At 46.3% G+C, this 23,207-nt stretch overlaps 1 protein-coding gene across 2 annotated transcripts in view; it reads right to left on the reverse strand.

Annotated features, from left to right (window-relative positions):
* The window catches only part of DYM (dymeclin), a 248,864-nt gene extending 226,002 nt beyond the window's left edge, over positions 1–22,862 (reverse strand). For both annotated transcript variants that reach the window (XM_054398246.1, XM_054398244.1), the window contains exons 1-5: positions 22,723–22,862; positions 12,008–12,060; positions 11,288–11,381; positions 9,015–9,148; positions 4,346–4,418 (exon numbers count right to left, since the gene is read on the reverse strand). In XM_054398246.1, the coding sequence (XP_054254221.1) occupies positions 4,346–4,418; positions 9,015–9,148; positions 11,288–11,381; positions 12,008–12,060; positions 22,723–22,862 (494 nt within the window). The remainder of the gene's footprint in view (positions 1–4,345; positions 4,419–9,014; positions 9,149–11,287; positions 11,382–12,007; positions 12,061–22,722) is intronic.
* Between the last annotated feature and the right edge of the window lie 345 nt (positions 22,863–23,207).

A 23,207-nucleotide genomic window follows, 5' to 3' on the forward strand; every position in this document is an offset into this window, starting at 1 on the left:
GTGAGAGCAACCTCTGCTCATGCTCAAGAAAGACTCAGGCTGTCACCAACTCAATGCCCCTGCCAAGCCCAAACTCTTACACTTGCATTTGGTCAGTCTGGAATAGGGGTAAAGATTATGCACACAGGTGTCCTGAGCTCTCCTCCTCCCAACCTGTTATCTTACACGTATAGAATCACTGAGCCACACAATGGTTAAGGTTGGAAGGGACCTTTGGTGATCACCCATTCCAAAGCTCCAGCAAGGACACCCACAGCTGCTTGCCTGGGATCACAGTGGCCAAGTGTGATTGGAATCTCTCCAGAGAAGGAGACTCCACAACCTCTCTGGGCAGCCTGCTCCAGCCCTCCAGCACCCTCACAACAAAGAAGTTTCTCCTCCTGTTCAGGTGGAACCTCCTGGGTTCCAGTTTGTGCCCACGGCCTCGTGTGCTGTCACTGGGCACCACTGAAAAGAGTCTGGCTCCATGCTCTTGACCCTCTCCCTTTAGCTATTGATGAACACTGAGAAGATCCCCTCTGGGGCTGCTCTTCTCCAGGCTAAGCATCACCAGGGCTCTCAGTCTTTCCTCCTCGCAGAGATGCTCCAGGCTCCTCTGCATTAACTTTGTAAATTCCACTGGACTCTCTCCTGTAGTTCCCTGTCTCTCTTGAACTGGGTGGTCCAAAACTGAGCACAGGACTTGAGAAGTAGCCTCACTGGGTCAGAGTAGAGGGGAAGGTAAACTTCTCTCAACCTACTTACCACACTCTTCTGAATGTATCCCAGGACCCCATTGGCTAATCTTGGGTACCAGGGCACATTGCTGGTTCATGGTGAACTTGTCCTTCAGCACTCCCAGGTCCTTCTTTCCAGCAGCTCAACCCCTCACCTCTCCTGGTGCAGGTGATTGTTCCTGCAGGACCCTACACTTGCCCTTGCTGAACTTCAGGAGGTTCCCCTCTGTCCCTCTCTGCAGCCTGTCCAGGTCTCACGGAATGACAGCACACTGAGAACCATTTCAAAGCAAAGAGTGCAGGACTGCTGCACAGGTAACTCCACTCCTGCACTTCAGACTCAGAGATGATTGGACAGTCCGTGCTTCACAAATGGTCTCAGTATTAAGCAGTGTAGCTTAAACTGGGGTGCAGGGATGGAACGTATTGAGGCAGCAGCTGCATCTGCAGAAGACAAGGGACACACCAGCTGTGACAATTTTCTGTCAAGGCTATTGGCTGCTCCTTCACAAAACTTTGCTCTTCTGAGTGACATGTCCAAGACAAGCTCAGCAGGGAGACTTTTACAATCTGCCACAAGAGAAACTCATCTTTAACAGCAGCTTTACAGACAGAGGCTCTGTTACTGGTGACACTGTGAGCTGCCAGAGCTGCCTATCCTCTGGCAAGCAATCCTAAGCCCTCCTACAGAAACCATTTGAATATTCCATGTATGCCACTCAAACCATTCCTCCCCAAAGATCACATACCAGGCTGGTCCTTTTCTTCACTTATTCCAGCTAAAGACAGACAAGAAGCATACCCTCAATACAAAGCAGGGAAAGAATTTCTAGAGTACATCTGATCAGGGAGAGGGAAGGAAGTGAAAAAGCAAACTCACTGCTAAAATAATCATGATCATTCTCCTCAAGTAATTACTATTACATTAAGCAAAAACATCTCAGCCTTGTAACACCTCTATGAAGGGCAGAGTGAGACTGAATATTAAAGAAATAAAATTTGTCCATGTCTCCTTCCCCCCTAACCTACTTCCCCTTTGAAAATATGATAAAATCATTAGTGAAAGCATTATCACAGTGATAAACACATTACAATGGTAGAACAATATACACCTAAAAACCTCCCATGTCTGTCTTGCATGAAAAATGAAGATGCCTTCAATACATCCGAACATTAAGATTTTTATCACTACATTACACAGTAAACTACAAGTGCTTCGTGCAGCGTCTTAGTTTGACCCAGAGCTAGCTCCAGTCAGTGCTGTGAATTCCCAGCTCAGTCCCAGCTCCGTGGGGCACTTTCTGCAGCTCAGGGGCTGATGGGGAGAGCTCCTGCCAATGGGCTGGCTGCAGAAAGGCTCTGCCTGAGACTTGCTCCTGTGCACACCAAGGGCACTGCCACAGCTTGTGCCACACCCTGGGGGGCAGGAAGTCAGAGCTGGACATCTGCAGGGAGGAGCAGACAGCACAGGTGACCCTCAACTCCCCAAGAAGGGATTAGAGCCCATGAATGGCATCTTCAGAAGAAAGCTGAGGGATCCCCAGGGTCAAGCCTCTTCTTCACTGTGTGCTGTCCCAGGAGGACTTTGTCTTCTGCCTTTGATCCTGATCTGTGTGTTCCTGAATCCAGTTACGGAGTCCAGTTCCCATCTGCTGCTGGGTCTAGTCTGGGACTTCCCCAGTGCCTGCCCCCAGCATCAGTGGTGCCAATGGTGCCACCACTGCCATCAGGGGTTGGGTTCTATGTTGGTTTGTGACTCTTTGTCACTGTTCATAGCATTGTTCTTTCATCCCAGATGACTGAGCTTCTTCCCTAGCCTGTCAGTTCTCTCCATTCCTCCCTTTCTCTTCCCTTTGGGAGGTCAGAGGGGTTCATGGAGAGCCTCTATCACTTGTCTAGTGGCCAGCCCAGCCCTGACCCTGGAAAAGCAGCTACTTCCATTCCCAGCACCCACGTTCACACAAATAGAGATGCTGACAGGTTCAGCTTAGGAGGACTAAAACAAATCATGACTGTTTAGAAAGAGAGAATAAATGACAGTGGACTCTACATACACACACTGGGACTTCCAAGAAAGAAAAATAAAACCCTGCAGGATTTATGAGCTTGCTTATACATCAGAGTCCTTTCACCCTTTTGTACTTCCTCTAAGCTGCTCCAAACAAAAAGTCTATCTGTTCCAGGAAGTCCTGAGGAGCTCTGCAGCACGACACTCTAAACCATGCTGCTAATACATTACACATACCTACACAAACCCCTGGTGTCGTGTTGACTGTGCTGTGTTTAATGAAAGCTGTGTTTCAAAAATGATTGCATCTTTGTCAGACTTCCAAACACAAGAACAATCCCAAGTACAACAAAAGGCAGCACCATCAGAGCCACATACTGTATTATGATGGATTATCTCTGATGCTTTAATTGGGGCACTACAGTTTAGGCACAGACTACAATGCAATTTAGCACAAAAGATTTTAAAAAAAAGTATCCTTCATTAAGTTAACCTTGGGAAAACAGAAGTTAAACCTAATCAGGACAGGTGTGAACAAGAATTTTTATTTCCAAAGAACAAAGTAATCATACAACATGTTGGATGTGACAAAGCCCAAAGGGATGGGGATCCACACATCTCAAAGACAGCAGATGCACCAAAAAAGTCCATGTAAATCAAGCTGGAGATCTACAGGAAAATTCCACTTATTTCTAAGAATCATAAAATCACATTGGTTAGAAAAGACCTTCCAGATGATCAAGGTCAACCACTAACCCATCACCGCCAGGTCACCACTAAACCATGTCCCTAAGCACCACATCTCCATGGCTTTTTAATCCTTCCAGGGATAGGGACTTCACTGCTTAGGGCAGCCCGGTCTAGGCCTTGGCAACCCTTTTGGCAAGAAATTGTTCCTCATGTCCAACCTAAACTTCCCCTGGTGCAACTTGAGGCCATTTCCTCTTGTCCTCCCTTACCTGGGAGAAAAGACCGACCTCCACCTGGCTCCAACCTCCTTGCAGGGAGTTGTAGAGAGACAGAAGGTCTCACCTCAGCCTCCTCCAGGCTCAACAACCCCAGGTCCCTCAGCTGCACCTCACCAGACCTGCTCTCCAGACCCTTCCCCAGCTTTGTTGCTCTTCTCTGGACATGCTCCAGCTCCTCAATGTCCTTCTTGGAGTGAGTGGCTTAGTAAATCACGTAACTTATTTAACATGACTTATTTAACACACACCCCGAGTTCAAAACTCCACACGTCTGCAGAAGAGCAGCTTCTGTTCCCACTTTGCTGCACCCCCTGGAGATGTGGTGACACTTCCAACCTACCTTTCTCTGTACCATTAGCACAGCCATTCCTAGCCAGGTGTTAGCAGTAACTGTCTGTGTGCTGACAGAGGTACCAGAAACAACCATCAAAACACCTACATCAAAACAACACAGGGCAACTTCTGCTGCTAGTTTGAACTGGGTATGAGATGCTCACCATGTACTTCTTCCAGCAGAAGAGTCAGGGCTGGTACTAGCAGCAGGTCACTATCAGTACTGTACAAGTATTTGAACATTATGGCCCCATCACTCTGAGTTTGTATTTGTTCATTTTATATAGGGTGGATGAAAAAAAACCAAAAATTAAACTTACAAGAGAGGAATTTCAACAATGAGCTGGATGAGGCAACACAGCAACTCTTCTATGAGGTCTTCACGCTCTGTTCCTGAAAAGAAGCAGAGCAGAGGATTTCTGGATTTTCAAACAGCAAAAGAAACCAAAGATTTAAACATACAGATGCAACAGAAAAATGTTTAATTATGGAACAAAAATTAGAAGATAAATTCCTCCTGTTTCAGGAGGTTCATTCTTCAATGAAACAGAAAAACACTTGGGATTATCACCATTTTTAAAGGACCTGTAACAAAAACGCTTGCAAGAGTTACTGAGGAGAAGAAGTTGTCATGTTGGGGCCAGTTCTCTTTCTTTAATATCTTGATCAGTGATGTGGACAAGGGGACAGAGGACACCCTCAGTGAGCCTGCTGACAACACCAAGTTGGACAGCAGTGTTGATCTGCTTGAGAGGAGGGAGGCTGTGCAGAGGGACCTGGACAGGATGGATTGATGGACCAAAGCCAGCAAGACGAGGCTCAACAAGGCCAAGTGCTGGCTCACAACAACCTCCTGCAACACTAAAGAGCTGGGGCAGAGTGGCTGGAAACCGCCTGGTGGCAAAGGACTTGAAGGGGCTGGTCAACAGCTGGCTGAAGATGAGCCAGGGTGCGCCCAGGTGGCCAAGAAAGGCATCACCATCCTGGTTTAGATCAGCAGTGGTGTGGCCAGCAGGAATTGTGCCCCTTTACTCAGCAGTGGTGAGGCCAAACCTTGAATCCTGGGTTCAGTTCTGGGGCCCTCACTCCAAGAAGGACACTGAGATGCTGGAATACGCCCCAGAAAAGGGCAATGAAGTTGGTGAAGGGTCTAGAGCACAAGTCTTGTAAGGAGCAGTTGAGGAACCTGGGGTTGTTTACTCTGGAGAAAAGGAGGCTGAAGGAAGATCTGGCTCTCTACAACTTCATCAAAAGGAGTTTGGAGCCAGGTGGGGGGTGGTCTCTTCTGCAAAGGAACAAGTGATGGGACAAAAAGAAATGGCCTCAAGTTGTGCCACGGAAGGCTTAGGTTGGACATGAGGAACAATTTCTTCCCCATAAGGGTTGTCAAGGCCTGGAGCAGGCTATCCAGGGCAGTGGTAGAGTCCCCATCCCTGGAAGGCCTTCAAAGCTTTGTAGATGTGATGCTGAGGGACATGGTTTAGTGGTGACCTGGCAGTGCTGGGTTAATGGTTGGACTTGATGACAACAAAAGGCCTCTTCCAACAACAAAAAAAAAAACTTCTGTTAACGCTCAAAAAAAGTCTCTTGGCTCATCCAGATTTTTTTCTACTGTCAAAACAAAATTATAAAGAGAAACCCAGAGCACGAAGAGTGCAGAGTTTTATAGGGTGAATTGGCCTAAGAGCAGGCACAGTTTTTCCCTTTGCCTTACCCTCTAGGCATTACAGCACAACAATTACCCAAATACCCCTTTATTTTGTGTTTTCCAATAAATAAGCCTTGTAATAAACACAATATTACAGCCAGGTTATGGCCTTGTTACTCTGTTTAACCCAAGTTTGTCCCTCAATCTAGGACTCAATTCTAAGAAGCACCCCACAGGGAATATTCACAGCAAAGCTAAATTGCTGCTTTTCCACAATCAGTTTATTCAAAGCACATTAAATATTGTCACCTAGTGAACTGCAGATCCTAGAGGAAACCAGGTTTTTATCAGGGAAATGTGGTTTCCTTTATATAGAATCCCCCATGAGTAACACAATGCAGCTCCTGTTAGTAAAGACTGAGGACTGCAAGGAGTATTTAATCTCAGACAGAAACCAGAGCCAGAAATGAAGCCTAGATCATGTCCTATAAAGTAATCTGAAATTGACACTTCCCAAAGAGTATTTGAAGGCAGAAAATGATAGGAGAGTAAAGGCTGTAATTAATTCCCAAAAGATTCCTGTTTTTTTTTTTTTCCTCTTCACAATTGAGGAAAGAGAAGAGAAGAAAATGATGAAAAAAATCAAAGAGATTACATATTAAGAATATTATTTCTTCCATGCTTCATTTTAATTATATTATTTTAATATGAGAGGGCTTTCCCCCAAAAATATCACAAAAATAAAGCCAAGATTGAACCTCCTGGGTTCCAGTGTTTGCCCATTGCCCTTTCTCCTGTCACTGGGCATCACTGAGCAGAGCCTGGCCCCAGTCTCTTGTCCCCTACCTTTCTCTCTTGCTGAGCATTGCTCAGACCCCCTCTGGGGCTGCTCTTCTCCAGGCTCAACAGCCCCAGGGGCTCTCAGCCTTTGCTCCACAGAGATGCTTCCAGGCCCCTCAGCAGATATCTTTGTAGCCTATGCTGGACTTTCTCTAATCATTCCTCATCTCTCTTGAACTTGGGAGCTCAGAACTGAACAGAGTATTCCAGATGAGACTTAACTAGGGCAGAGCAGAGTGAGAGAAGAACCTCCTTTCACCTGCTGGCCACACTCTTCTCAATGTACCCCAGGACACCATTGGCCTTCTTGGCCATAAAGGCACATTGTTGGCTCATGGGAAACTTCTTGTCCCCCAGCACTCCCAGGTCATTCTCTGTGAAGCTGCTTTCCAGCAGGTCACTCCTCACCTGCTGTTCTTCCCCAAAAGGAGGTTATTCCCCCCATACTGCAAGACCCTACGCTTGCCCTTGCTGAACTTCATGAGGTTTCTCTCCAGCAGAACTCTTAATTGCTCTAGTAAGTGTCATTCAGCTTCAGTAATTAACGTATCCTTTTCCCCATTGGGGCAGATGCATTCTTGCTAAATTATTGTCTTTCCAAGACAATGAGGAGGACACTTGCCAAATCTATAACGTGCAAGAGAGCTGTAAACAAGGAACACTCTGTGTTTTCATCAACAATGCCTTCTTCAGTCCCAGGATGAAGGCTGCACACAACGCTCACCCACGTTAATAGATCACATATTTGGATCAAAGACAGGCATAAAGCCTTGGGGAATGGGAGGGTGAATCTGTCCAGGTAAGATTAGAAATCTTGCAGACAGGGGAATCACAGGTGTTATCTTCTGAACTACCACACTGCAAACTGGACTTCTTAAAAATGGTGTCTGTTACCCTGCAGCACCATTTTTTATCAGCCATTGACCCATAGAAACATTCCGGTTGGAAGAGACTTCTGAGATCATCAAGTCCAGCACTGCCAGGGTACCATTAAACCATGTCCCTCAGCACCACATCTCCAAGTCCCTCCAGGGCTGAGGACTCCACCACTGCCCTGGACAGCCGGATCCAGGCCTTGATAACCCTTTTTGGGAAGAAAAGGTTTTTAAATCCTCAGACATGGGTCACTGGCATTGTGGGTTCTTCAGCTATTTAGCGAGGTTTGTGCATTTTGACTTTGGGATTTTTTTTACATAAATAATAATTTTCAGTCTTTATAAACTTTCCCAAGGCTACAATGATTACAAATGCTCAATTAGCAGACACTACATGAGCAAAATGGTTTATCCAGAGGAAAGTACACATCCCAGGGAATTTCACTTCTAGTAATTCAGCCCATCTCCACTCTTGGCCATAACACAGAGTCTAATATAGACAATGAAACAGGCTTTTCACCTCAAGAACCCACCTAGCCTCACTCCTGAAAACATTCTACATCAGGCTGAACAGGGCTCTGAGCAACCTGATGCAGTTGAAGCAGGCCATGTTCATTACAAGAGCGTTGGACTAGGTAACTTCTAAGAGTGCCTTTAAACCCAAACCATTCTGAGATTCTGACTTGTATTTCAAGCTCAGAAGAAAGCTGTGCAGTTGTGCTTTGTGTCATAAAATGGGTTTATTGACTTTCCAGGGATAGAACATCCAGCAGCTCTCTGGGCAACCTGGGACAGGTCTCACCACCCTCCATGTCAAACATTTCTTCCTTCTTTCCACTCTCAATCTCCCTCTTTTAGTTTCAAACCATCACCCTTTGTCCTGTCACAACAGGCCCTGAATAAAACTCTGTCCCCAGCTTTCTTCTAGGCCTCTTTAAATACTGACAGGCCACCAGAAGGTCTCCCTGGAGCCTTCTCTTCTGCAGGCTGCCCAAGCCCAACTCTCTCAGCCTGGAGCCTCCCAGCAGAGCCCTTCCAGCCCTGCCAGCATTGCTGTGGCCTCCTCTGGCCCTGCTCCACCAGCTCCCTGTCTGTGCTGTGCTGAGCACTCCAGAGCTGCCCCAGCACTCCAGGGGGACAGGATCCCCTCCCTGCCCCTGCTGCTGGGGTCAGCCCAGGACACAGCTGGCTCTGAGCTGTGAGCACACGTTGCTGGCTCATGATGACAGTCAATATGCTATTAAAAGCTCTAACCACATTTCCAAGGGTTCTCTTTCACGTGGATGATAGAAAGGAAGGTGGGGTACACTAAAGTACTTCAAACCCTAAGGTCAGTTTCACTATTGACTGCACACTTCCCATTTCAAAGGTTGTCTCACCGAATAAACTTGTTCTATCTATTTAACTTCTAGCTTTAAAGCAAAGTTTGGAATTCTCAGCCTAGCCAAAGGGTAGAATCAGAGAATTCATTAGACTGAGAAAGCCCTTAGGATCCCCGAGCCCAACCATTAACCTAACACTACCAACACCACCCCTAAACCATGTCCCTCAGCACCATGTCTGTGAATATCAGAAGTTCTTCACCTTCCTGTAGGTATTTGTTTCCCAGCTGTGGTGTCTACCTACCATAGGAACCTGCTGTTTTCTCCTCATATGTGAAATGAAGCTGCAGCTCCTCCTCTGACATTCGGCTGATGAACACTTTCAGCAAACAGCAAATGATAAACAGTGCATTGTGAGCCTGCCAGATAAACAGGTGGCTAGAAGAGAAGCACAAAGAAAAAGAAATCAGCAATGCTTAACCTCTGAGCATGCATCAAACAAACAAAATACATTTCAGGATAGACAAATGGGTTCCTGCAATTGAAGGAAGGAAAAGCCAAGTGCTCAAGCATGGAGTCTACAGCTAGCAAACCTCAAATGCATTTAAGAGGAAGATTTTTTTCTTCCCCCAACAGGATGCAACCTTACTCCTAATTAATTTGTCATTGTTAAAAACACTAAAGTTGTCAGAAGCACCTCTCCTGAAAGAGCTCACCAGATGGCTCAGAGTACTTCTGAAGGTTTCTAAGGTACTCAATCCACTCACACTTTTAAAGGCTTCCTGCAGCTTTAAGATGAAAGCTGCTCTGGCTCCCTGAACATCAGCACTTTTCCCGGTCAAACAGCCTTCAGATGACCACAGGTATTTATGGACTTCAGGAGCACCACAAAGCAAGACTTCCCTATGCAAAATAGGTAGATATCTTCCAAGCTTTCTGAATGCAAGAGGAATAGATGTTCATCATGTTTTACTGAGCACCAGTAAGCAGCTGCTGGGAAGCATCCAACAGTACAGAGTCAAGCTCCTGCTTGAAGGCATGATTTAAAATATTTCTGGATTAAAGCAACAGGAGCTATCCAGATGGATTAAGTTATCACAGAATGGTTTGGGTTGGAAGAGACCTTTAAAGGTCATGAAGTACAACTCCCCTGCAGTCAGCAGAGATATCTGCAACTAGAGTGGGTTGGTCATAACCTCAAACAACCTCACCTGGAATGCTGCTAGGGATGGGACATCTCCCACCTCTCTGGGCAACCTGGGACAGGCTCTCACCACCCTCCATGTCAAACATTTCTTCCTTCTTTCCACTCTCAATCTGCCTCTGAGTTTCAAGCCATCACCCCTTGTCCTGTCACAACAGGCCCTGCTCAAATGTCTGTCCCCAGCTTTCTTCTAGGCGCCCTGAAGCACTGCCAGGCCACCAGAAGGTCTCCCTGGAGCCTTCTCCTCTGCAGGCTGCCCAAGCCCAACTCTCTCAGCCTGGAGCCTCCCAGCAGAGCCCTTCCAGCCCTGCCAGCATTGCTGTGGCCTCCTCTGGCCCTGCTCCACCAGCTCCCTGTCTGTGCTGTGCTGAGCACTCCAGAGCTGCCCCAGCACTGCAGGGGGGTCTCAGCAGAGCACAGCAGAGGGGCAGAATCCCCTCCCTGCCCCTGCTGCCCACACTGCTGGGGATCAGCCCAGCACAGGGCTGGCTCTGGGCTGGCAGTGCTTGGTGCCAGCTCATGGCCAGCTCTGCACCCCCAGCACCCCCAAGGCCTTCTGCACAGGGCTGCTCTCCAGCCCTGCATCCCCCAGCCTGTGTTCATTCTGGGGATTGCTCAAATCCAGGTTCAGGACCTTACATTTGTCCTTGTCAAACCTCATGAGGTTCACACAGGCCCAAACTTCTTTCTACAAACACAAGCCAAAAGTTTGAAGGCAGTCCTGGAAGGGGGCATTAGAAATAAAATCTTTCCTTTTGAATCCTCAGATCTGGTGAGAGCTGGATACTTACCCATGGCGTGGAGGAACGGTTAACCTCAGAAAGCTACCTAGAAAAACTAGACACTGCTGCACATGAAAACTCTTGGGAGTTCTTTCTTACTGCTGAAAGGGACACACAAAACCCATGGCAGCTGCATGACAGGACTTAACAAGCAATGTTTTTACCTATAAGTTTGTGTTTAAATCCAAACCAGTTTTACCCAAGATAAAATCCTGGTTCACACATATTAAGATTTAGCTAAAAAGACAAAAAAAAAAAAAGTCAGGTGATTTCTAAGCAGCTCTAAACCAGTATCCATCTCAAATTAACACTACTGTACACAAACGTGTTTAGGTAACACACATGATCAACACAGATATGTTGGGGGTTTTTCCCCCCAGCAATCTATTGGCCTCTTACACTTCATCCTCTGTGTTTGGGGAAGCACCAGCTGCTTGTGTTTCAAACAAGGATCTAAAAGAACCCTAGATTTTATTCTGTGAATATTTTAGGTGGTTAAGTGAAACACTGAAGATCTAGTGAAGGCACATCTGAAGTGTGGAACAGCACACAGAATCATAGAACACACAGAGCTCTTTTCTGGGTACGTACTTCTGGCACTCTGCTGAAATTTTCAACTCTTTGGTTCTAGACAGAAAGACTTTAATCAATGCCCCAAGGTTTCCTGTTCGAGGGTTCTTCTCAACTAGATGAGGAAACACAAAATATGATTATGTAGCATGTGTAAGTTGACACCACTTAGTTCAAACAATACATAGACTGAAAGCAAATTTCATAGGCTTAAATATTTCTACACAAAGCACAATATGTTTGTTTTTCTCTACAGCTGTTGTTCTCCATTCAAGATTCTCCAGTACATGCTTTAGTACTCCGTAACTATTCTCTAAAAAACATTTTTTCACCCTAGATTTAAAACATCCCAAATGTGGAGCACAAAATGCTTCCTTTCCAAGACCTGTCTACACCACAACACCCTCCTGTCAGAAAGCTGGGCAGGTTTTCACTGCTGGCTTTAACCTTCTGGAAACAACACACATGATCCCTTCCTTTCATCCTGTAACTCATTCCCCTCACTTATCAGCTTTGAGGGGAAAGGAGGGAGTGGGATGGAATTACTTGATCTAAACCTTTTGGTTTAAAGTTTAAGTTCTACAAAACCAGTTAATGATGGAAGTTTCTAAAAGGTTGGGATATATCCAAACACGCTCTTGACACTACTTTAATCTTACTAGTGGAAGACAGACAAGCATGGATGTGCACATCACTTTTCTGATACACCACACCAGTCAAGATGCCCCAATTTCTCCTCACCTAAAGACTTGCAGACTGAGATGGTGGCTTCTTCCAAGAGCTTCAAGTCAGCACTAGGAGAGGGGGGAAAGAAAACAAAAATGGTTACACACAGAATCATGCTCCTCTACTCACTACAAAAGCATAGTCAAATGTTACTGTGAATCACTTAACTTTTCCACTCCATGAGCAGGTGTACAAAAGTATCACAGAATTGTTGAGGTGAGAAAGAATCTCTGGAGGACATCTTGTCCAACCTCCCTGATCAGTCAGGGCCACCTTGAGTTGGCTGCCACCACATCCAAGTGGCTTTTGAGTATTTCCAAGGACAAAGACTCCATGATCTCTCTGTACAATCCATTCCAGTGCTTGGTCACCCCAGTATCTGGTAGGACAGCACATATATGAAGTACAGAGTGCACCCCGCTGAAAAGAACAAGAAAGCTCTCAAGCAGAACCTGCTGACAATCACTGAGAGCAAACACCAGCTGCATCAAGCCTGTAAAAACACATTTATACACTTCTGCCACTACAGACCTACCAGGACAGAGCAACTGGTCCTTGAAAACAAAATAGAAGAATAGAAGAATGGGAAATGTATTTTCCCTCAAGAGATAGGGGAAAAAATGACAAATAATAAAATATTGACTCCAGTGACACATTCAGGGAAGACCACCTTGCTCTCTACAACTCCTTGAAAGACCAGGTGGGGGTAGGTCTCTTCTCCCAAGGAACAAGGGATAAAAAAAAAGAATCAGCCTCAAGTTGCACCTGGGAAGATTTAGATTGGACGTGAGGAACAATTTCTTCCCCAAAAGCATTGTCAAGGCCTGGGCCAGGCTGGCCAGGGCAAAGGTAAAGTTCCCATTCTTGGAGGGAACTGAAAGCCATGTAGATGTGGTGCTGCTGGGGGGCATGGTTTAGTGGTGACCTGGCAGTGCTGGTTTAATGGTTGGACTTGATGATCATTGAATCACAAGGGTTGAAAAAGACCTTTAAGACCATCATGTTCAACCATTACCTAACTCTGCCAAGTCTGGTACTAAACCATAACCCTCCAGTTATGGAAAAGTGATTCCACCAGTTCCCTGGATGACCTGTACCAGGCCTTGACAACTCCTTTGGGGAAGAAATTACTCCTCATGACCAACTTAAACCTCTCCCAGCACAACTTGAGACTGTTTTCTCTCCTCCTATCACTTGTTGCCTGAGAGAAGAGACCAACTCTCACCTAGCTCCAGCCTCCTTTCAGGGAATTGTAGAGAGCCAGAAGGGCTCCCCTCAGCCTCCTTTCCTCCAGGCTGAACAATCCCAGGTCTCCCAGCCATTCCTGAAAAGACTTCTGCTCTAGATCCTTCACCAGCTTCATTGTCTTTCTTTGGAGAGGATCTTAATGGTCTCTTCTGACCAAAACAATTCTGTAATTCTATCAAGCAATGCGAGGGAGTCCCAACATTAATGTGTTTCTGGGCAACCTGGGACAGGCTCTCACCACCTTCAGTGTCAAACATTTCTTCCTTCTCTCCAGTCTAAATTTCCCTCTTTGAGTTCAAAACCATCACCCCTTGTCCTGTCACAACAGGCCCCAGTGCTCAGGGTATCAGAGAAGATTATAGAGCCTCCATACTGGGTCAATTAACATATAATCTGACCTATGAGAATTGTAGTCCTGGAGTTCTCCAAATTAAAAGCCAGTCAAAGAAAACCACAGTTCAATGCTTGAAGATGTAACATAGGATGAAGAATTTCAGAGCCATTGCAGCTACATCCTTGTAAATTAAAGGTTAGAAAATCACTATACACATAACAAACAGGAAAGTAGCAATGTAGTAAGACCTGAGGAGGCTTGAAGCCTGTAAAAGCCAGTGGTATGGCCTCTATTCAAGTCCTCTTCTCATCTAAAAACATTGCAAAACTTAATACTGCCCTAATTAGATTGCCAAAGTCGCTGCTGCTTCCTAAGCAGCCAATTTTCTGATAAGTAACCTAATTCATATGAAAACCATCAGAGAATGGAGACAAAAAGGGGATGTGGCACTGCACCCACCCACCCAACCCCATCTTGACAATCACCTACAGCTCTGCCAGCAGGCTCCTGAAATGAAGTGGTGATGGGAAACAGGCCCACCTCTTTCTGCTGTTAAATCTGGATGGTGATCCAGTTGACAGCATAGTCCTAAGAACTCTTGCATCAGTCAGCTTAAAGCGTGGTGCTGCGTGGGAAGCCCCTAAACCAGGTCCTGCTGCTGAAAACCCACCTTCTTGGAAGCTGCTGAGTTTGCCTGAGCTGTGCCCAAACTCCTGAGGTCTAGAAGAGGAGGTAAAGATCATGGCAGAAAGAGCAGCCAAAAGAATTACTGCAAAGCTTATCGGTAGGAAATGTTTCAAGAGAGAAGCATCAAATGAAGTTTTTAAGGTGCTTGCACATTTTGCTGTATTTCAGGCTGATTTAGTGTGTAGTGAGCTGACAATAGGGAGCTCTTCACCTACAGCTGAAGACAAATTCAGGTTGCGCAGGCTAGCTTCTTAGACATTGAACATCTACAGCACTCATTGAAACATAAAGAGGAAAAAGAACAAAGTTATATTTTCATTTGTATGTTTAAAATATCAGACTCAAGTCTCAAAGGTGGTCTCTTATTTCAGCACTAAAAACACAGAGTAATTAAAAACAAATGTTCTTGAGCTAGAACACCCCCACCAGCAACTACAGACACCACAATTTTCTAGGTCTATGTGAAACAAGGACTTGTTGAACTTCTTTTTAATAAAAACCATTCTCAATGTGTCCAGCTGGCTGCTTGTCATCAGGATGTTTTCCTTCCTCAGAGCTGACAGGCAGGGTGAAGATTGTATTGGACATCAGCTCCACAAAGAGCTCTTAGGCACTGACTAATCCTGATCCAAACCAATGTGAACCAACTGCCACTGCCCTAAGGTGCTGGGGACCTCTGTAACGCAGCCTGAGAGATTGTTGTCATTGCTTCAGGATGTAAACCACAAAGGTAGACCTGCTCTGGGTGACCCTGCTTTAGCAGGGGGGTTGGATGAGATGATATCCAGAATTCCCTTCCAGCCCCCACCATGCTGGGATTCAGCTTTTAATCATGGTTCATTTTCCCCCCAAATTCTAAGCATTTGGGTTTTAAAGGCTAGGATTCTTCCAGGGTTTGGGATTTCTTCTTCCCTTTGAGTTATTGAAAACCACACAAACCCCAAAACAAATTCCACAGAGTTGCTTAATGTCTACAAGTTGCCAGGATCAAAGCCAGTGGCAAACCTTCTGATCTTCAGCAAAGCTATAAATGCTTTAAATATTCCTTTTCCAATCAAAACTTAAATGCTTAAAAAATAACTACAGGCCATTCACCCTTATTCACAGGAACCTTGAACGGTTCAGATTGGAAGGGACCTTTAAAGGTCATCTTTTAGTTTCAAACCATCACCCTTTGTCCTGTCACAACAGGCCCTGCTCAAAAGTCTGTCCCCAGCTTTCTTAGAGGCCAGCAGTATCAGAAGGCCACCAGAAGGTCTCCCTGGAGCCTTTTCTTCTCCAGGCTGAGCAACCCCAACTTTCTCAGCCTGGCCTCATAGAAGAGGTGCTACACACACCACAAACATGCCTGTAAATGCACATCCTTCATACAAAACAAACACAACACTAAGTTTTGTAATTCTCAAGACTGGGCAGTATCATTTTGAAGCTTTCAGTTCACACAACAGAAACCCCTAGGAGGAGGAACTACAATAGAACATCACTTCAACACACACCCAGAGTGAAATGGAGTCCTTGCCCTCAACAGGGGTAACAGAGAAGAGAAAACTTTGGTATGAGGGTGCTGGAGACCTAGAGCAGGATGCCCAGAGAGGTTGTGGAATCTCCTTCTCTGTAGAGTTTCCAGCCCCACCTGGACATCATGATCCTGGACAAGCTGCTGCAGGTGCCCCTGCTTTAGTAGGGGGGTTGGACTGAATTATCTCCAGAGGTCACTTTCCAGCCCTGCCATGCTGGGATTCTCCTACCTCTCCAAGGATAGATTCATGGAGAAAGCATAGAGGGAACAGTACAGAAACAGTAACCGAACTCCAGGTACCTGAAGCAAAGTCTAGCAGTGACTTTTTTTTTTTCTTACCTTGGGTAGGAAAGAAAAGTGAGAGACATTGGAAACCTTTTGGCTACATTCTTCTTAATGCACCTTCTTGGCAACAAGGGCACATTGGTCACTGATGGGCAGCTTGTTGCCCACCAATACTCTGAGGACCTTCTCTGTGGAGCTGCTTTCCAGCAGATCAACTTCTAACCTGTCCTGGTGCTGGGGGTTATTACTGCCCAGGTGGAGGACCCTGTACTTGTTCTTGTTGAACTTCATGAGGTTCCTCTCCACCCAACTCCTCAGATCCAGCAAACATGAGGTGTGGGATTCCTTCTCACACACTTGAGGCTTCACAGGGATTCCTGCCTCATTCTGTGAATTTCCCAAAATCCTTCAGACAAGGCAAAAAAATCTTTTATTTGCTTTTTCACATAGAGGGTAGACCTCCAGACTTCAGTAAAAATAGAATAAATAATAGTGAAATTTTCCTCCTGCCAGCACAGAATAAGGGAACAGAATGGGTTTATTGTGTTGGATTCTAAAGGTAGCAGGAGATGAAAGGTTTTACAGTGTCAGGCATTGTGGTCTTTTAACATCCCAACAAGGCCAGCAGTAAGAATATTTTGCACGCAAATTGTAACTACAAAAAAGAAAAATGGGTAAATAATGCAGCTTATTGGCCACACAAATGTCAGAATTTTCACTGACTGTAGAGTTTTATTTTTGGCTTCATATTGCCAGAAATTCAGATTTCGTGGTCAGCTATTCTGGCATGCGTCGTCAAAAACCATTACTTCCAAAAGAAACAGGGGAAAAAAAAGAAGGAAAAATATCAATTGAGTTATTTGAGAGTGGTTCAATTCAGTTGCCTCACAGACTTCAGCAAAACCACAATTAATAAAAAACTATGAAAGTCAGAGAATCATTTTGGTCGGAAGAGACCTTTACAGTCAGCCTCACAGTGAAGAATTTCTTCCTCATGTCCAATCTAAACCTAGTTTATTCCAGTTTGAAGATGCTATCCCCTGTCCTGTCACTACATGTCTTTGTAAAAAGCCCCTCTCCAGCTCTCCTGCAGGTCACCTCCAAATCCTGGAAGGCCACAAGAAAGGGTCCCTGGAGCCTTCTCTTCTGCAGGCTGCCCAAGCCCAACTCTCTCAGCCTGGAGCCTCCCAGCAGAGCCCTTCCAGCCCTGCCAGCATTGCTGTGGCCTCCTCTGGCCCTGCTCCACCAGCTCCCTGTCTGTGCTGTGCTGAGCACTCCAGAGCTGCCCCAGCACTGCAGGGGGGGGTCTCAGCAGAGCACAGCAGAGGGGCAGAATCCCCTCCCTGCCCCTGCTGCCCACACTGCTGGGGATCAGCCCAGCACAGGGCTGGCTCTGGGCTGGCCGCGCTCGGTGCTGGCTCATGGCCAGCTCTGCACACCCAGCACTCCCAAGGCCTTCTGCACAGGGCTGCTCTCCAGTCCTGCATCCCCCAGCCTGGGTTGACACTTGTCCTTGTTGAACCTTGTGAGGTTCACACCTCACTATGCTAAGACCCAAACCATGTCAGCCAACTACCCTCTATCAAAGAGGAGGAAAGAGCAAAGGGAAGCAGCTTTCCTAACATTTTTTTGCTTCTAAGTTTTTTTTCTTTCTTTTCCATGGAATAAAAACCAGAAGAATCACCCCATTCAGTAAATTCCTACTGTGGGAATGCTGCCTTTAAGGGACTAGTTGGAGGAAAGATGTCAAAGAACAAAAAGCTGCATATAATTTATTGTCCCAATTTAAAAATGTACCATATTAAGGCAACATTAAAGGCTCATACACACTATTCTTGAACCAGCAACTCATTAAAACCTCCAGGGAAGGAACAAAGCAGAACAGTAAATATTAAGCACATGATTTTCAGTAAGTTCAGTGTTAGTTAACTTCAAGTTTTCCATCAGGAAAGAATTGTAGTTAATGCCACCACTAAGGAGGAGGTTGCTGTGTTAGTAGCAACTTGTAGGAGTGACAGACAAACACAGAAGTTTGCCTAAACCAAGAGCTGAGACTCCAAAGTAATCTCACAGCTCTTGCTCGTAGCAATGACTAAAAAAAGTCACCTAGAAAGGTTCCATTTTATTTTTCAATATCCAAACATTAGATATTGTTGGTAAGTCAGCTACTAGAAACATAGGAAGGGGAAGATTTAAGATGGGGTTTTATATGAATCTTTTTTTTCCTGTGGAGCCCTCAGCACAAAAAGGACATGGACCAGTCAGAGCAGGGCCAGAGGAGGCCACAGAAATCATGGGAGTGCTAGAAGCCATCTGCTGTGAGGGCAGGTTGAGAGAGTTGGGGTTGTTCAGCCTGGACAGGAGAAGGCTCCGGGAAGACCTTGTGGTGGCCTTTCCATACTTAAAGGGGCCTCAAAGATAGCTGGGGCCAGACTTTTTCTCAGGGCCTGTTGTGACAGAACAAGGGGTGATGGTTTGAAACTATCTGAAAAGAGACGATAACTATCAAAAAGAAGAAAACTGTAAAATTCTCTCTCATCAGGTGAAAACTGTCTCCTTTCCACAAACCAGCATCCTGCTCCTGTCAGCGTGACCTACACTCCAGCCTCGTTAAAGCAAAAGAGTTAACTGACTACTTCACAAGCTTTCAAGCTGACCTCCCTTATGCTGCTCCTGCAGGGAAGGTTATCTGATTTAGATAGTGGCTGAGGGTGCTGTGCAGCCAGCATTGCCTGACAGATTTTGTCAAAAGCTTCTCTCAGGTACAAGCAGCTTAATGGGGAACTTCTGCTTCCTTCCAATTATGAAGCTGCACAGAAGATGCCTCTAAAAATAGCTCTACCCCAGCTGCCAGCCAAGAGCACCATCTGGTGTTCAGCTAATTAAACTTTCAACCTGCTTTTGGATTTTGGTTTGCTTGAGGGTTTTTACTTATGTTTCCAATTTTTGGCTAGTTTTCTTTGGGTTTGTTTGTTTGGGTTTTTTTCCTGCAAACTTCACCTGCATTGGTTTCTGACTCCATAAAATGCTCACTGCAGGGGCACACTGGACTATATGGCCTTTCAAGGGTCTTTTCAAGGTCCCTTCTAATCCAAACTAGTGATGATTCTATGACAAACAGGCAAAAAAGTGCTGCAAAGCAAGCTACAAAAAACTTCTTTTATTTTCACAGGAGCACAGAATTGGTGGGAGTCAAAAGGACCTATGGAGATCTTCCAGTTCAATCCCCCTGCTAAAGCAGGGCACCCATAGCAGTTTGCCCAGCAGCACAATGCCCAGGGGGGGTTGGGATTTCTCCAAGGAAGGAGATTCCACAACTTCTCTGGACAGCCTGCTCTCACAGAAAAGAGCTTTTTCCTCCTGTTCAGGTGAACCTCCTGGGTTCCAGTTTGTGCCCACTGACCCTTGTCCTGTCTCTGGGCATCACTGACAAGAGTCTGGCACCAGCCTCTTGCTCCCCACCCCTTAGCTCTTGCTGAGCATTGCTCAGATCCCCTCTGGGGCTGCTCTTCTCCAGGCTCAACAGCCCCAGGGGCTCTCAGCCTCTCCTCCTCACAGAGATGTTCCAGGTCCCTCATCATCTCTGCAGCCTCCACTGGCCCCTCTGCAGTAGTTCCCTGTCTCTCTTGATCTGGGGAGCCCAGAACTGGACACAACACTGCAAATGTGGCCTCACTAGGGCGGAGTACAGGGGGAGGAGAACCTTCTTTGACCTTCTGGCCACACTCTTCTTAATGCCCCCAAGGAGAGCACTGGCCTTCTTGGCCACATTGCTGGCTCATGGTGAATGTGTTGCACACCAGCACTCCCAGGTTCTTTCTCACACTGCTGCTTTCCAGCAGGTCAAGCCCCAGCCTTTGGGAGAGGGAAGGAGCAGGGGAACAACTGCAAGGAACTGAAAGAGTTTCATATATAATTATTTTCCCCCCCCAAAAAAACAAATGCAAGCAATGCAGTACTATGTGACTTCTGAAAATACTGACCACCTTGATAGTCATGGAGAGGCTGTAAGTAATTCTTGTGTTTTCAGGGATCTAAGGGAATGAGCAATGCCCACCTCCACCTAGTGCCAATTACATGCCACCCTTTATCAGCTTTACCACATCTTCATGCTACCTCTGGCTATTCTCCATGTGCAAAAGCCATAATCCTTCCTTCTCCTCCAACTTTGCTACTAAATGCCTCCTATCTGCTTCCTTTAATCATTTCTCCCTCCCAGTTGTCTGAAGTTCCACTTGCTCCTAGGGACTCTAGTATGAGACACAGATTACCCCCAGATGTGCTCTTAACTGCTATAAACTTGTCTCTCACTTGCAGAAAGATGACCACAAAATTGAACAGAGCAGCTCTCAAACACATTCCCAATTTTATCCCAAAGATAAAAAGTGCTGCCAATTTGAGCAGTAACACATCATGGCCTACTTAAACTTGTTTCACACCAGCAGTTAGATGTAGTCTGTTATGACCCTTTATGAAGATGGATGCTCTGCAAGAAAAGGCTGCTAATGAGAAAGGAGGTAAAGAAGACACTGACCTGAAAGACAGCACCAGGTCACACTGTCAACTATAAAAAACAGTTCAGATAACACCAGAGTGTTCTTGTAAGACTGATAATAAACACACAGAACAATGAATTTAGCAATGGGCTTGAGTTAACTGAAGTCCAAAGGATTTATGTTTGCCAAGGGTCAGGGCTGGGCTGGCCACTAGACAACTGACAAAGGCTCTCCATGAGCCTCACTGCCTTCCAAAAGTGAGGAGAAAGGGATGAAGGGAGAGACACTGATGGGGTGGAAATAGAAACTCAACAGACAAACAACAATGCCATGAAATAAAGACAGAGACATAAACTAATGTGGAAACCAGCCCCTGATAGCAATGATGGTACCACTGATGCAAGGGGCAGCCACTGGGGAAATCCCAGACTGGACTCAGAAGCAGATGGGAAACAGATTTGGGAGCTGGATTGTGGAACTGGATTCAGGAACACATAGATCAGGACTGAAGGGAAAACAGACTGAGACTTCCCGGGACAGCAGCCAGTGAAGAAGAGGCTTGACCTTGATGATCCCTCAGCTTGCTCCTGAAGATGCCATCCATGGGCTGCAATCCCTTGTTGGGCAGCTGAGGGTCACCTCTCCTGTCTGCTCCTCCTCCCCACAACTGCCACCTCTGGCTTCCTGCCCCTCAGGGTGTGGCACAAGCTGTGGCAGTGCCCTTGGTGTGCACAGGAGCACGTCTCAGGCAGAGCCTTTCTGGAGCCAGCCCTTGGCAGGAGCTCTCCCCATCAGTGTGGTCACTGCTGGGAGCAGCCCCTGGCTGTGACAACCTGCCCTGGGCTGCAGAAAGTGCCCCTCTGAGCAGAGACTGAGCTGGGAAGTCACAGCACTGACCAGCAATCCCCTGCTGCCCACACTGCTGGGGATCAGCCCAGCACAGGGCTGGCTCTGGGCTGGCAGTGCTCAGTGCCAGCTCATGGCCAGCTCTGCAGCCACCAGCACCCCCAAGGCCTTCTTCACAGGGCTGCTCTCCAGCCCTTCATCCTGTGTTGATACTGAGGATTGCCTTGGGCCAGGTACTTGTATTTGGCCTTGTTGAACCTCCTGAGGTTCACAGAGGCTCACTTCTCAAGCTTTCTGGCTCCCTCTGGATGGTTCCTGCCCCTCAGGGCTGTCATATGCAAATTTGCTGAGGGTGCATCCCATCCCACTTTCAATGTCATTGATGAAGATACTAAACACCAGGAGTGCCACTACAGACCCCTAAGGCACACCACTTGCCACAGATTTCCATGGGGATATTGAGCTGCTGACCACAGAGAAAAAGAGAAGTCCCTCCAACACCACAGACCCTGCCTCTGATTGTGGCATGCTACCACAAGAATGAGTAGCAATTGCAGTTCTTATGAAGAGGAACCCGTAAGAATGGAAGAGGTGATGGAAAGAGCTTCCAAAATTAGAAACAAGGCCATTTTACAAAGGCATTTGGTCCTCTGCTACCCAAACCACGAATAATTAACACATAATAGCATAGAATGGTCTGGGTTGGAGGGGACCTCCAAAGCTCATCCAGTCCAAAGCCCTCTGCAGTCAGCAGGGACAACCCCAGCTAGATCAGGTTGCCCAGAGCCCTGTTGAGCCTCACCTTGAGTATCTCCAGGGATGGGGCTTCAACCACCTCCCTGGGCAACCTGTGCCAGTGTTCCACCACCCTCATGGTGCAGAACTTGTTCCTAACATCCAATCTAAATCTGCTCTGCTTTAGTTTGAAGCCATTGATCCTAGGCCTGCCTCACTGCAGGCCTTTGTACAGTCCCTCTGCAGCCTCCCTATAGGCCCCTTCAGGCACTAGCAGGCTGCTGTTAGGGCTCCCTGGAGTCTTCTCTTCTCCAGGCTGAACACCCCCAGCTCCCTCAGCCTGTCCTTGTAGCAGAGCTGCTCCAACACCCTGAGCATTTTCATGGCCCTCCTCTGACCCCTCTCCATCAGGCCCATGTCCCTCCTGTATTGAGGGCTCCAGACCTGCACACAGCACTCCAGGTGAGGTCTCACCAGAGCAGAGTATAGGGTAAATACTCACATAATCACTCATTTGCTTTCACACTGGTCACTTGCATAAATGTATTTAAATGTAGTTCCTCATCATGCCCCCTCTTACCTGTTGGTTGGAGTGGTGAAGCTAAAAGACAGTAGCTGATTCCAGAATGGGTCATTCTCAGAGATGGGCTCTGCTCCTGATAATTTCTTTAAGTACTCATTTTCTGGAAGGTCACTGATGCTGCTGCTATTTGCTCCCATCTTCTTTATTTGGCAAATCCCCTTCTAAATTTTCATTCCTTCAAGGAAAAAAAAAAAAAGGCAAAGGAGAAAAGAAAAACATTAAGAAACTTGTACATATAAGGAAGACACAGACCCTAAATTAGCTGTTAATAAAGTTTAGTTCACCAGCTTGAAGAATTACTGAAATCTAAAAAACACTGAAAGATTTTCTTTCAACAAACTTAGGATGATAAAACCTTCATCCAAGGAAGTTAAGCTACCTTGCTGCATACTCCAGCCATCAACTCACCTGGATTTTCATATTATTCAGCAAGAACAGTGTCCCATTTGTATCAATATCAAAGCAGCTTCCAGAGGGGAAAA

Source organism: Indicator indicator, chromosome Z (assembly GCF_027791375.1).
Source record: "Indicator indicator isolate 239-I01 chromosome Z, UM_Iind_1.1, whole genome shotgun sequence".
In the NCBI taxonomy this organism is placed as follows: domain Eukaryota; kingdom Metazoa; phylum Chordata; class Aves; order Piciformes; family Indicatoridae; genus Indicator; species Indicator indicator.